General features: G+C 31.9%; 1 protein-coding gene and 1 long non-coding RNA gene across 3 annotated transcripts; one reads left to right on the top strand and one right to left on the bottom strand.

Moving 5' to 3' along the window:
• Positions 1 to 1,595: 1,595 nt before the first annotated feature.
• Positions 1,596 to 3,697, top strand: LOC104880528 (uncharacterized). Of its 2 annotated transcripts, XR_786780.3 has the most exons (3): positions 1,596 to 1,677; positions 1,759 to 1,825; positions 2,999 to 3,697. It is a non-coding gene; the product is annotated as an uncharacterized LOC104880528 (long non-coding RNA). The 2 variants fall into 2 exon arrangements; XR_002030970.2 differs by having other exon boundaries at positions 1,662 to 1,825.
• Positions 3,698 to 7,016: 3,319 nt separating this feature from the next.
• LOC104880527 (probable LRR receptor-like serine/threonine-protein kinase At3g47570) lies at positions 7,017 to 14,471 on the bottom strand. Its single transcript, XM_010657437.3, has 4 exons — positions 13,987 to 14,471; positions 10,566 to 11,051; positions 7,865 to 10,444; positions 7,017 to 7,749 (listed from the first exon to the last, which is right to left on the bottom strand). Exons 1-4 carry the CDS (start codon positions 14,327 to 14,329, stop codon positions 7,412 to 7,414), a joined length of 3,747 nt encoding a protein of 1,248 aa, XP_010655739.2. The 5' UTR covers positions 14,330 to 14,471; the 3' UTR covers positions 7,017 to 7,411.
• Positions 14,472 to 15,778: the final 1,307 nt, after the last annotated feature.

The raw sequence follows: 15,778 nt of genomic DNA, 5'->3' as shown, positions 1-15,778 counted from the left end.
CTTGTATTACCGGGATTTAAGGGTAGAAATACTGATTTTCCTATGGACCCTCACCGGAAAGAATAACTTTGTGATAGCGCTGTGTCTATGATGCAATTTCAGCATTTTCCTATGGGACGGCCTGATGGATTTAACTTAGGGGCCCTTCACTCATCTCATCTTCGGCAGCAGCTACATCAAGCCATCTATAACCAGTTTAGCATGGGCTCCCGCGGCAGTACAGGACTTCACATGCTGTAAAGCGAGGCGAGTGATGCAAGAAGCAATGGAACTCAGGAGACCAGGGTGAGGCTGGAAAGGAGACTCTACACTTGAAAGTTGCTGAAGCTGTGAATTGAGAGACAGGAAATGAAGCTAATTGATGACCTGGCCATGCGAGCTGTTGCCTGTCTTCAAGTGCAATCTCTTGTTACAGAAGATGTTCCCAAGGAGATTGTGAGCCAGGAAAGAGAGATTGAGATGCAGAGGGAAGATCTTTTGTCGAACCCAGAATAGATCAAATCAAGGATTGCTGAGAGGCCCTAAATCTGGAAGTTGACTCAGTTTTTCTCAAATCAGGCTCGCTGTACTAAGAAAGGAAATAAGAGAAAGAACACTCCTTCAAAGTGGGCCAAAAATGGGATCTTCTCTGCATGGCCACCATCCTTATGCCGCATGTCACTTCCTTTCAAATCCCTTCCCTGTGATTTCGAAATAAAGATTTCCTAACCCTGTTTTTAAATGATTTTCCAATTTTCGGTTTTTTTTAAAAATGATTTCAAGTCATCAAAATTTTCATCTTTAGAGTTTTAGGTACCAAAATCATCTTTTCAATAAAATTTGGCCATCATTTTCATTCCGGCAAGCCACTTTCAAATTTTCTTTGTTTTTTTAAATGTTTTAAAATAAGCATGAATTAAATTCCGTAATTCCGAATAATGGAATTTATGGAATTAATTCATGCAAAAATAAACGGGCTTTGGTGGGGGCCCAACATCAAATAAAATTTCTTTAAAATAAAAATGAATTTTGAGTGGAGTGTCATGCGTGCCTTTGATGATTTTGTACTCGATTTAGTGACATGTGAGATATGTTCATGCTCCTTAATTATGCACTAATCTCACTTCTTGATAGCGCATTGAAGATCGTTGCCCAGGTACGCATCTGTTCTTATTCCGGTCTTGCTATACGCATGTTTTGATACTCATATGTGCATGATTGATTTGAGTATTTATTGATTTCCTCATCATTGCCATGTCAGTTTCATCTCATTAGTAGAGACCTGACTTTAGGGACTTAGAGGGGTGTCACGGTCTTTACCGTACCTTCCCAATAAGTAACCTGACCCCCGAACCCGATCCGGTTTTTCACAGACCACCTTTTCCAAAATATGGAGTCACACTTAGGGTTTTTCTTTCTTATTTTGTTTACCCTTTAAAAATAAAACAAAAATAAGTGGCGACTCCAAATCATTTTCAAATAATCAATAAAAACCAATTTTTCAAATAAAAATTCGAGCTCGCCATTCGAGTGGAAAACGCATTGAGCGGAAATGCGGGGTCCACACTATTATATATATTTATTTTAATATGAATTTTTAAATTGATATAAATTGTAAATTAATAAAAAAAAATAAAAATAGTAATAGTGAAGAGAGAAAGGGGAAAGGTGTGGGTGGATTTGCAGTGAAGTACGGAGGTAAAAAGAAGTCCAAATTTGAAATTTCTCAAGGTTTCTCGTTTCCCAAACAGACTTTTTTATTTATTATTATATTAGCAGCTGAGAAGAAGAAGAAGAAGAACCCAAAAAAACTGTAACAGGGACGACACAAGGAGCCATCTTTAAGGTAAAAGATCAAATCTTCAAACCCTAGCTTCTCGAGTCTCTTTTCCCTAATCCGTTTGGTTGCTGAGAAATGGTGCGGAAAATATAGAGAGAAGAAAACTATATAGAATTTTGGGTAATTGAGTTTTGGCTCCTGGAAACGAAACTTTGGATTTTGTTTTTTCTTCTTATGTTTTTCCCGAAAACCAAACGGATTGCTCTGTGATGTTGAATTGTTTTGGATCTTTTACATGTTGGAGTTTTGCTTTGTGGCATTGGGAATTGGCAGGGTTTGGAATCTATGCGAAGTGTTTAGGTTTTGTTTGTTGGGGAGATTTTTGGTTGGTTCTTCGGATAGAGTTGAATTTTGGGATTATATATGTTGGTTGAGGAGATTTTCCATATGTCTAATTCAGTTGATTTTCTGGGTTCGTGTAATTTGATTAAGTTGATTTCTTTGGTCTGTGTGATTCATTTTCTGATCTGACCTTTGAGTTGTCCAGAAATGAATCGGATGAAATCTTGCCTGAAAAATAGTGAAGACTGGTCACTTTAGTTTTCCTTTTTGCTGGAGTTAATTCGGTTGATATATTTGTTAATTCACATTAGAAACTAGCAAAATAATAAAAATAGAGAAAGGACAAGAAACTCTCACTTTGAGAGGGGTGTAAATCCTTTTACAGATAATGTACATTTTTAGTATTATGAGCATCTTTCCTATCCAAAGGGGGGGGGGTGGGGCGGTGGTGGGGAACCCAAAAAACCCATAAGTACAAAGTATAACTACATACTTATGGTTATATCTATCAACCAAGTTCCAAGTTCCAAGTTCTTGAATCCTCTTAGAAGGTGCTATCTTCTGTTCTATTCCTTAATCACTACCTAGATCAAGATACATATCATGGGTCCTGCTCAAATTCCCATTAGAAGTAACACCAGGAGTCAAAAAAGAAGAAAAAAGCCATTATTGTGATGACATGAATTATTGCTTGACTTCTTAACTTGTTATTGCTATCTCTCTTTTTTGCTGTGTGGTCTTGCTTGGAAATTTTCCATGTACGAGGATCATGTCTGGCATTCTTTTGCACTTATCATTTCTTATTGCCTCTTCATGTTACCATACTTTTTAAAATATATGGCACAAGGGCTATTGGTGCATGCTAACCTGCATTTATGCTTTTGAATGTGTGAACAGATTTGAGCCTGGGTATTCTGTGTCCATAGCAGCATCATGATGTCTTCTGTGCATGATCTTTCTGGTATTTTTCTTAAGATATTTTTTGTCTGGTATTTTTCTTCAGATATTTTTTGTTAAACATAAGTTTGTACAATATTGTTCTATGTTTTTTTTTTTTTTTTGGTCATGCCAGAACCTTTATTTTTCATATGGTAAGGTCTGTTAGGAAGGGTGTGGGGGATATTATAATTTTTGACAAGGTCTAATTCACATGAGATGTGTCTTTGTGTCGATGTAACTGGAGCTCATTTATCAGGTTCATCAGTGAAGAATCTGATGTGCCCAGAAAATTAGTGCCAGCCCAAAAGTTTTATTTGTAACATGCTGACCGCCTTTAACTTATGGCTGCTGTACCCTGAGAAGAAAGAAGTGCATGTGAAAATTGTAATAGTTGATATGTAGATCAAAAGGGTTAAAATAGTGATGTCAAGACGTTTTGATACCTTTTGGATTAATTTTCTTTTCCTTTGTTTTGATTAGGTTTTGTATTCAGAGAAAGATTTCTTGTGCTTCACTTGTTTACTCTATTAATGAAAATGTTTTTATTTTTGATAAAAATAAATAAATAAATAAAAATCTTATAATTGATTTCCTGTATGAAAGGCCAATGTTCATAAACTCAAGCATGGGAATGCATGCTTTAATTTTCCATTTTTTCACACAGTCATTTATCCTTGTGTCATTGGTACAAGTTTATCATTTCATTATGATGTGATTTCATGAAATGAAGAACTTCTATTCCTTTTTAATGAAGAATTTTTGTTGAGTGTTGTAAAGATTTTCTTGCTATTGCAGACATTCATTTTAATCAAAGGTTAAATGATATTCTTTATCTTTAGAGGATAAAAAGACAAACGGCATTTACATTATACACACATGGTGTACAACATGAGGAAAACAAAATCAATTATAAAATCAATACCTTATCCCTCTTTTTTGTGCTTTATTATCTTTTTTATTTTTTAATTTTCTTTTTTTTTTTTTGGCAAATTGTGTTTCGTACAAAAGAAGATAATAAGAGCATAAAAGGAGAGATTTCGATTTGGAGATTGGGAGCTATGAAAAATCATCCTCTTAAGATCATCCTCTTATTATGCAATCTAATGAGGTATAGTCATCATCCTCTTAAGATCACTCTACCATCCTTGAGTCTCAAATCCTCTTATTATGTAATCAACTAAGACATTATTACTTATAAGAGCATATATCAAATTCCACTTAAAGAATTGTTATAATTATAGATTTCATGATCACAAATCCTTAAAATTACCCAAGAGGACACACTATTTCAAATGTTTGAGATATCATGGTGCATATCTTGAAAATACCCTTTGTCACTTGTCTTAATCAATAGCAACTCAATCCATAAGGAATGTATAACCATCTTAGGGTTTCACTTGTAGGTTAAAGCAACTAATGACTTCAACTAGCAATTGTTGGGATTGAACCTTGGAAAGCATGACATGATGTAACAAATTAAGATTCATTTATAAATTTATTTATTTATGTTTTTTGGTTTCCCTTAAATATCTCATTTGTATTAATTGGTTATTTGAGTATATACACTCCACATCACTTACATTGTACATGACTTGGGTGCGTTAAGAGTTGCACAAAAGATTCAAGTCATGAGTTTCTTGTAGAGTGATAAGTTGTCCACAGTTGGTTCATGGATTTGGGCTATCCATTTGAGACTGTAGTGCACTCTACCTCTTAATTAGAGGGGTGACTTGTTTTAGTTGTTAGAATGGTTTTCCCATGGTGAGTGTAGCATGTGATGCGCATTGGACAAGACCTATGGCGAATCATAACACAAAACTATCAATCGTTATGATTGACCAAGCTACTATACTACATGGACTCTCAACCTTGAAAAGATATTGAGTTTGTGCCAAAGTTAACATTCGGCTTAGACCTATGGGTGAGACCCTAAAGTGTCATATATTCCTATGGATTGGGTCACTGTTAATAGAGGCTGGTGACATAGGTATTCTCAATAGAGGTTCCATGATATCTCATGAATTAAGACAGTGTGTCCCCTTGGGTGATCCAAAAGATATGTGATCTAGAAGACTATGGTCATAGCATTTCCTTTAGGGGTAATTTGACTTATGCTTCTAAGAGGTAGAGTATGTCAATTGATCACATAATAAGTAGGATCCGTAACTCAAGGATTGGAAAGGTAATCTTAATAGGTGATAGCACTATCTTGTTAAATTATAAACACTAGTTCATAGGGAGTCTACATGTAGTGGATAGTAGGTCACAAACCCCAAGTTTCATCTCATTATTATTTACATAGGATACTAAAGTGCAATTGATTTTATTTAGTGGAATATTGAATCAACTTTATAATTGAATTATGAGGGAGCCAGTACTCCTCTGGGTTCTAATAGTCCCCACTCTGAACTCATATACCATGATAACACGGTTTATGGGAAATGAATTGACTCTTGGTTCATTTTTGTGCATAAGGGTGTTTTGGTAATTACACAAGGTTGCACAAAGGATAGTAAACAAGTTTTCTGAATTGGGTTAATTGATTAATTAGACAACCTTATGTGGTTAATTAATCAATTAGGATCCATTTTAGGCTGATTAAGTGACCTAAGCCTTGGTGGACTCAAGTCACTTAAGCCTAGTAAGAGAACCCTATAAATACTGATAGAGGCTAGGGTTTCCACGACTTTTAGAGAGACTTTGTCTTCCACCTCCAAAGAAAGAGAGAGATAGTGAGAGGCAAGAGATCATCATTTTCCACACTTTGGAGTGTCAAGATCGTGATTCGAGTCATCGGGTGGAAGATCTTAAATGTATGAGACTTCTAAATTCATTGTTCTTCATCTTCTCCAAGTAGAATTGATTTGGGAACATCCAAATAAAAGGTAAAGTTTTCTAATGGTTTTCCTCTTAATCTTAGAATTGTAAAAACATGTTTTTTTGCTTCCGTTGCATAAGATCTAGAGGCCTAGGGTAGTTTTGCATGTACCTATACAATTCAGGGTATGGGAATGGAGAGATCCAGGGTTCCTACCAACATATACCTGTGAAAATTGATATTTTTTAATATATCCCAATATATACATAAAATCCAACTATTGATATAATAAAATATGGAATTTTACAAAAGAAAAAATTTCCAAATTGTATCTTATTTCCTTTCTTTTTCCATCAATTTTTGAAATTGTGGAAAGATTAAAAATATGATTGCAGTCATATTTTCAAGGATTTGATTTGTTGCTTATCTGAAATTTGAGTAATGAAAAAAAATCATTTTCCATAATCCAGTTTTCTTGCTCCAAATTCATCTTCATGGCATACAATTCTATATTCAAGTCTAGTTTGGGTCTGTACATAATTTGTAATTACTATTCATATTTTTATTTAGGTATTATGTTTTTAAGTTGCTGATTCATTAACAACGTGGAGGTCCATTTTGAATATGAATTTGTTTGAACGATTAGATTTTAGTTAATACTTTCTTTTCTTTTTTTCAATGTCTTAATTGTTTCTAAAAATTCAATGAAATTGTGAAGAATTTACTCAAGTTAACATACAATTATGTTTTCATTTTATATTTAGGGAAAACTAGTTCCATGTACAAATTAAATGTATGTCAACTAAAATTGTATATTTCTTCCATAAATAGTTATTTTCCAAGTCTATCTAAAATAATTAGGTTCTTCAAATTTTGGTTTTCCACCGCATTTTTAATAAAATTGTTAAAATAATATTTTAATGGTTCCTCTCATTGTTATATTTGAGGTTAATCATCACATGTTTGATAAAAGTTTCAAGTTTTTCAAGTCTTGTATAAATCATAAATCATATCAATAATAGGATAAGAATTGAGGTGGTTCTCTCAAGTTTACCCAAAATGCCCTTAGAGCCATGGGTTAGATGGACTATCAAGGCAAGAAGAGGAAATCGATATGCTAAATTACTTGAGCACACAACAAGCTTTAACACACATATCTCATTAAAACTACATGTATTTGGAAACTAGGTTTCTATTGAAGATATTACTCAAGACTAATACCATGATTTTCATGGTCATTCAATCATCTGAAAATTATTCTAAGATAATCTATCACCACGAATCCCTTAGCTTATGTTTGGTTCTCAAAAAGCATTAAAGAAAAAAGAATGCTAAGACAAATGATTTTTTTCACATTTGGTTGTCATGTGGAAAATACCAAAGAAATTAAACATCTAGACCCATGACATATACTTAATAGTGCCTGGGATATTGCTTTGTGTACTCTTAACCAACTTCGACTTCCCACTTTTGGCTTCCTTTGAACTATTGACAACAACTGTTGTGTAACAATTTGATGTTTTTAAGTTCCATCCCATCTTTTGAAATAATCCTTACATCAACAGTTTCATTCTGCTCTTCTTGAGTTCAACCACCGCGTCTTTCATGTTGAGCCTCTCCTCAGGTGAATCGGTTGTACATGCCAAAGCTAAAGCCATAATGGAGGACAAACAACTTAGCTTTGTGGCAAGGTCTTCATCCTCTCTTCTCAATAGATTGGCATCAACAACCTGTATCACTGAATTGGATAATGACTCTACCCAAGTCTTCAAGGTTAGATCCCCAGTGAACATTTCATCCATAGGCTTCTTCCTTGAAAATACTTCCATCAACAAGATCCCATAGCTATAAACATCGCTCTTTGTGGATACTATCCCATCTGAGCCATGCTCTGCTTGTGCGTGGCGTTAATTTTGGTCATAAATTCGAAGAAATAAAAATAAAATAAGGTAGATATTCAAAAAAAAATTGTAGTAAATAGGAATATAAGTAGCAAGGAACTTTACCTGGTGCCATATAGCCTATTGTGCCTAAGGTCTTTGTTTGCTGCATAGACTCTGTTTTAGTCAAGAGTTTTGTGATCCCAAAATCGGCCACATGAGCAACCATATCGTCATCTAACAAAACATTATTGGGCTTCAAGTCACAATGCACCACAAGGCTCGAACAATCATGATGAAGGTACTCTAATGCTGATGCTACATCTATCATAATGTTTAATCTTTGGATGAGATCCAAAAAATAGTTGTGGGAATACAGCCACTTCTCAAGACTTCCATTAGGCATATATTCGAGCACCAACGCTTTGAAATCGAGGTTTGAGCAACAGGTAATTATCCTGACAAGATTTCGGTGGCGAATCCCTTGCATCACTTCACATTCTGAATCGAAACTCCTCAAGGCTCCTTGGAATTCTAAATTGAAAACCTTTATAGCAACAGTCAAGCCATTAGATAATACCCCTTTATATACCATGCCCTGGCTTCCTTTCCCAATCAAATTGTCTTCACCAAAGTCGTTTGTTGCATAAAGAAGCTGCTGGTGTGAAATCTTTTCATGTGTTCCAGGGAGCCATGAATCAATTGGAGTTGGTATTTCCATGTTATCTCGTCTACGTATCCACAGAACAATGAAAACCACTAAAGTTACTATTGATCCGACTGGTAATAGAATATATTTTAAGATGAATGACTTTGTCTTCCATGATTGAGTGCGGTTGTTTTTATCACATGCCATGACTTGAAAATGAGGTGCTCCACATAAGGCTTCATTGAACATGAACGATTCAGCAGTGAAATTTATGAAAGGTCCTCCATTAGGAATTTCTCCTTGTAGTTTATTCAAAGAAACATTTAGATACTTGAGATAAATAAGGGCCTCCAATGACTTGGGAATGGTTCCGGATAAATTGTTCTGGGATAGATCCAAGGATTCCAAGCTTACCAAATCACCAAATTCTATAGGTATTGGGCCTTGTAGTTTATTTTGGGACAAGGAGAGTTTAGCCAAATTTTGTTGTTCTCCCATCTTTCTTGGAATGTGACCTGAAACTAGGTTCTTTGACAAGTCCAATGTTGTAATGGACTTCATGTTTCCAACTTCGGGAGGTAGATTACCAGTCAAGAAATTTGAAGACAAGTTAAGAACCAACAGATCTCTAAGGCTCCACAAGGATGTAGGAATGTTGAAAGCTAACACATTGGAGTCAAGAAAGAGTTCTTGTAGCGCAGGAAGATCTCCAAAACAACTTGGGATTGATCCAGACAATTTGTTAGAACTCAAATGCAAGTATCCCAAGTTCTTCAAATGGCAAAGATCATTTGGAATGGATCCTCGTAATCTATTTCCAACAATGTGCAACTTTTGGAGCTTCTTTAGTCGTCCCAATGTAGTTGGTATTGACCCTGTCAAGTCATTAGCTCCCAAGTCCAGCCATATCAAATTGGTCAAATTACCAATTCTTGTGGGAATGGTTCCTCTGAATTGGCAGGCTGATGCAATAAAACTTTCAAGAGCAATGGGAAGATTCCCTAGTGAATTTGGAAGAGTACCTTTGAAAGGATTATTTCCTATCCACAAATTTTTCAAAAATTTGCAATTTGTCAAAGAAGTAAGAAAACCAACCTCAGAGGCTACGTGTTCATCAGTCAATTGATTGCCTGCAAGGTCAAGAACTTTAAGCTTTGTCAGGTTACCGAGATCTTTTGGCACATTACCAGTGAAGGAGTTAGCTGATAAACCTAGCACGGTAAGTTTTGACATATTTGAAATAGACATTGGAATTATTCCACTGAATTCATTGCCTGCTATAAAAAGCCCTTCAAGATCCGAGAGCCAGGTGCCAATACTTGATGGGAGGCTGCCTGAAAGGTGATTTTTCACCATCGCAAGGGACTGTAGTTTAGAGATGTTAAAAATAGCTTCTGGTACCGTCCCCGTAAGATTGTTTATCCCCAAATTAAGAAATTTTAAGGCCTTCAAATTACCAAATGAAGTTGGAATGGAACCTATGAGGCTATTTGTGCCTAGATAGATCTTTTCAAGCTTTGATAAGTTGCCAATTTCTTTTGGTATGCTTCCTCTGAATTTATTGAATGATAGTGACAGGAATAGGAGCTCTCCACATAAGGATAGAGTTGTAGGAAGTTGACCACTGAGATGATTCTGAGAAAGAGAGAGCCCTTGGAGATTGGGAAGATGTTTACAGATATCCTTTGGAAGACTCCCAGAAAGGCTATTATCAGTGAAAGCAATCACTTGCAATGAAGAGACATTGAAAATTTCGGCAGGAATAGGGCCACTTATTCCATTAGAGCTTAATTGCAAAATATTTAAATTTGAAAGATTCCCAATCTCTCTAGGAATTCCACCTGTCAATTTGTTATGACTAAGATATAATTCTTCAAGGTTGGATAAACTCCCTATGGCTTGTGGAATGCCTCCAGTGAACTGATTGAAAGATAATGATAGCACTCGGAGCTCTCTGCAATGCGACAAATTGGAGGGGATTTCACCTTCTAGGTTATTCACTGCTAGATTCAAAAACCTCAACGAAGAGATGTTGAACAATAATTGAGGGATTTCTCCTACAACACATTTAAAATGAATGGGTCGGAAAAACAATAACGCTTTTCTTATATCTTTAAAAGCTTGAGGGAAAGTGAGAGAATAAGAAGGAAAAAAAAATGAATGAAAGAAAAAGTGTACCTGTGAAGCTGTTATTCTGTAGAGACAATCTCTGAAGCTCCACCAAGTTACCGATTCCACTTGGTATGCTTCCTGTGAAATCATTATATGCTAAGGAAATTACTTGAAGCTGTATACATTGGCCTAAACCAGTGGGGATCTTTCCACTCAAATGATTTGATGAAAGATTAAGCTTCTTGAGCTTTGGATTGGCGTAGCACATATCCATGGGAAGACTCCCAGAGAGGTTATTATTGGAGAGACTAATATTGAGCAAAGAAGATATATTGAAAATGGTGGCCGGTATGGAACCTGTTAAGTTGTTCATTGGGAATGACAATACCTTCAGATTCTGAAGATGATTCATTTTCTTTGGAATTTCACCAATCAACTGATTATTCCCAAGATATAGCTCTTCAAGTTTTGATAAATTACAAATGGCTTCTGGAATGCCTCCAACCAATTTATTATTAAATAAATTCAGTTGTTGAAGCTCCTTGCACTTACCTAACATTAAAAAAAAAAAAAAAAAAAGATTTGAAATATTATTATCATCAACATATAGACTATGTTTGGTTCCATACAAGAATAAAAGAAAGAAAGAAATATTCAAGGAAAATTAGTTTCTCATGATTGATTTTACTATAGAAAATAAGGACCATAATAAAATATACTTAAATTTAATTAATTTTTATTCATTTTTAAATTATTAATTTCTTATATAGAAAGATTAAAATATGTAAATGAATTTGAAGAAACAAATAAAATCAATTTATTTACTTTAAATCTATTTTTTAAATTTTAAATGAATTTGAAACAATATATAAAATTAATTTATTAACTTTAAATCTTTTTTTTATATATAATTTTCTTTCACTTTTTTCTTTTAAGTTTCCCCTTTATTTTTGTTTTCCTTCATATTTTTTGGGAATCAAATATAGCCAAAGGTTTTGCCTTATTCAAAGAAAATGCGAGCGAAAGAAAATAAAAAGAAAAAATATAAAAAATAAAATAAAAGCAAAGAAAAATAGAAAATAGATTTGAAGTCAATAGATTATTTAAATGTTATTTCAAACACATTTACTTGTTTTAACTCTTCCATATAAAGATTAAATAATTTAAAAATATTCACTTACTTTAACTCTTCTATATAAAGTTTAAATAATTTTAAAATAGATAAGTTTTAATTTATTTTAATTATATTTGAATTTTTATATAGTTTTCATAGTAAAATTAAATATAAAAAAATTATTTTCTTTATATTTTTTAAATACTTTTTTGGAATCAAACATAACGATAATATTTGAAAGAGCCACTAATATTGAGTAAAACTTGTCATGAATCTCACTAATATAGAGAAAAACATATCATGAATCACATATTGATGGTTGGTTTGATTGAATACAATTTGTAACCTATATGATGGTTTGAATTGTGTACAATAATGTTTCTTACTCTATAATATATTATCAAATAATTTGTAAAATTAACTGTACACTTAACACAAATATTGAGTATAGAATATAATTAGCTAATTAATGCATTAATTTTATTTTTTGTTAGGAATATTAACAACAAAAATATCTACTGTTGTTTGTCACAAGTAAATATTATATTATATTATAGCTTTAAATATATTATATTAAATTAAATTAAGTTATGTGTATCCAGGGAGGAAAATGTCGCCGATTTTCGGCGATATATCGCCGAAATATCGTGTGTCGATGGGGATCGACACGATTTTTCTTGCAGAAATATCGGCCAGATGATTTTTCGGGATAAATCTCGAGAAATCGGCGATTTATCGCGATATATCGGCGATTTTGGCGAGAAATCGGCGATTTTTCTCTAATATCGCCTGGTCAACGCGGGGTCAACGGAGTCAACGCGCTACAGTGAAAGTCAAATGTGCTACAGTGTCCCCGCTACAGTGCACCTCCCAAACAATTTGCTTTTGCTTCTGAGGGGATTTGAACCCCAAACCAAAAGGTTTGAGGTTCAGCCTTCTTGCCAACTGGGCTAACTCGCCCTTATGATATAGAGTGCATTAAACATATATATACTTAAAGTCCTTATATAAAGAAAATGTTAAATGAATATTTTAAAGAGCAAATTAATTATAATTATTTTATAATTAAAAGCAAATTTTTCTTTTAATTAATTACCAAAAATATAAAAATTATATAATTTTCTTCATAATGTTTTTAATATCATTAATAATTAATTAAATATTAAAAAATTATATATATATATATATATTATAATTTATTTTATATTGTTTAATACAATTGAATTAAATGGATCATATTTTAATATTAATATATATTTTAAAATTAGACATATTGTAATCAAATATCATAATATTATATGTAATTTAATAATAAATGTACACTTATAAAATTCATATTTTTATCGATGCATACAATATTATTATTAAATATGATAAATCATGTTATATATATATATATATCAAAATTTTCAATAAAATAACTTTAAAATGTCTATTATGCTTCTAATTATATTATTATGAGGTTTTCTTTACATTTTCATGAGTTTTTAACAATTTTAAGCACCAATATTTTTTTCTAAAATATCCGCCGATATATCTCCGATATATCCCAATATATCTCCGATATATCCGATATATCCGTAAAATCGAAATACCGATATATCCGTGATTACCGATATTTTCATCCTTGTGTGTATCTATATATATATATATATATATATATATGAAATTATTTGATATCTATTAAACAATTGATTACATTTTAATGTACAATATATTTCCTTAAAATGAATTTATTAATTTATTTAATTATTTTATATCTATAATAACTTATTAATTAAAATGAATTTCATATCAAAATAAAGAGAATAAATTAAACTTTTTATCATTCTTATTTTTGATATTATGATTGATCACAATAATTTAACAATCCAATTGATCAAATATTTAATTATTATTTTTGAAACTATAATTTATCAATTACTCAACTATCTTTATCACAACTTAATTGTTTTCCTTTCATCACCTTTGAAAGACCAAAATAATCATAATCTCAACCATGCCCAAGATTGGAGAAGAAAATTATTTATAATGAAAATCAATTGAAATTTTTGTATTTTTAAATTATTTAATCTTTATATAAAATAGTTAAAATAAGTTAAATGAGTTTAAAACGAGATATAAAATAAGTTATTTATTTTAAAATAATTTTTTTTATTTTACTTTTCCTCTTTATTTTTTTACTCATTTTCTCTTAAATTTTAGGAACCAAACATGAATTGCCTTTATTGATATTAAATTTTTACTTGCATTTCTCTTAAATTTTAGGAACCAAATATGAATTGCCTTTATTGATATTAAATATTGAAGCATGAAACACAAGAAAACACGAGTATTGACTCATAAAGTAGACAAAATTTATGAGAATCTTACCAATATCCTTAGGAAGAGATCCATGAAAGTGGTTATTACTAAGATCAAGGGAAACAAGAAAGGAGAGGTTGCCGACTTGTGGCGCAATAGTTCCTTCAAGACCCATGTTAGAGAGGTTGATTGCAGAAACACTTAGTTGAGGAGCGTTGCAAGAAATTCCAATCCAACTGTAGTGGGGCCTTTTGGTAGACCAATTTGTTGCCAAAATACCTTGGGAATCATATGTAATATGGGTTTTCAAGGCAATAAGAGCAAACTCATCAACCAAATTGATGGACAACACCATGGGTGCGAAGCAATGCACCCAAAAACACACTAAAACATAAGATGAAAAAAGATGCATCTTTGCTATGAGAAAGTAAGAAGAAAAGATAGTTGATAATGGTTGAAGGAGACGATGAGGTTTGTAAGAGCAGATGTTAAAGAAGGGAGACTAGGTGGTGGGCAACAAACATCTTGGAAGAAGTGGATCAAGGAGGTGGAAAAAGACTTAAGTGGAGTCTCATCTAAAGTGTCAATCTTTAAAAGCATTGGTTATTTGGCTTGGTAGTCTCACTTTCGGTGCCACTCATTTTTTAAAAGATTGAAACCTATTTAATAATTTAATAAATTACTTTAACAACTTTTATATAATTACAACTCAATCATGAGTGTACTCAAACTAAACCCATGGTGCCCTAGTCCATATTCCATAGGAGACTTAATTCCACTTGCATGTAGAGCTGTCTACATTTTGTAAATGGATTGGTCATCCACTATCCAATACAATTATTTTGCCTCTTCGTCTTTTCAAGGAAAAAGGATAAAGAAGCAAAAAAATATATAAATTTTTATCAAATTTGATTTTCTATGGTATTTTTTATCCCATAACAAATAAGAGAATTTAAAGGCCTCTTCACCCATGTTTTAAAAAATAATTCTCAAAAAACAGATTTTTAAAACTGTATTAAGAAGTTTTTTCAAAATTGAACATAAATATTAAATACAATCTTCTCTATAAATATATTATATACCTATGTATAATAAAAAAAATCAAAATAATTTTTATTTTTTAATTATTTCTCAAAAACTATTAAATAAAAAACAACAACTTAAAACACTTTAAAAATTATTCTAGAAAAAACTTGTTTCGGAGCAAATTCTAAAAAATAAACTTGTTTTTTCATCAAAAGTTTGTTAAACTCAATTTTTAAGTTAAAATTTTGTTTTTTCTTTAAAAATACTTTCCAAATAGAGCCTAAGATTTCTTTACATTTTCTTTTTCTTTTTCTTGTAATTTTTTTTTAAATTCTGACCAAATATAATAATAATAATAATAATAATAATAATAATAATAATAATAATAATAATATAATTGAAAATTGGAAATTCTAGTATTGTGCATTTATTAAATTAAAATACCTTTATCCTTATGATTTAATTTAATAATATCAAAAATATAAAATGATATTATTGATTTTTAATTTATTCATATATATTTTTAATTTTTTATAATTAATTTTAATTTTAATAATATACAAATTATACATTTATAACGTTATTCAGCCATACTAATTCAATCACCACCAATCCCATGATTTTCATTACTTTTTGCTTCCTGATTTTTATTGGTTTCTTTCTCTTTTAATAATCGCATTGACTAGACCCTCATTTACTTTTTATATTATATTATATATCTATAAAACGTTTTTTCTATCATCCTTCACTTTCTATTATTACCATTTATTTATTTATTTTGCTTTCTCTTCATAAGAAAACTCCATCCGTCCACATGAAATTGTTGGGAAAGAAA

This window comes from Vitis vinifera, chromosome 10 (genome assembly GCF_030704535.1).
Source record: "Vitis vinifera cultivar Pinot Noir 40024 chromosome 10, ASM3070453v1".
NCBI lineage: Eukaryota > Viridiplantae > Streptophyta > Magnoliopsida > Vitales > Vitaceae > Vitis > Vitis vinifera.
This window is presented reverse-complemented; position numbering and strand designations above follow the sequence as displayed.

Coding starts and splice junctions, on each gene's coding strand:
- LOC104880527 (XM_010657437.3), bottom strand. CDS start 14,329: ATGCATCTTTTTTCATCTTATGTTTTAGTGTGTTTTTGGGTGCATTGC. Junction 10,445..10,565: donor ACAGAATAACAGCTTCACAG/GTACACTTTTTC, acceptor AATGTGTTGTAG/GAGAAATCCCTCAATTATTG. Junction 7,750..7,864: donor AATAGGCTATATGGCACCAG/GTAAAGTTCCTT, acceptor ACGCACAAGCAG/AGCATGGCTCAGATGGGATA.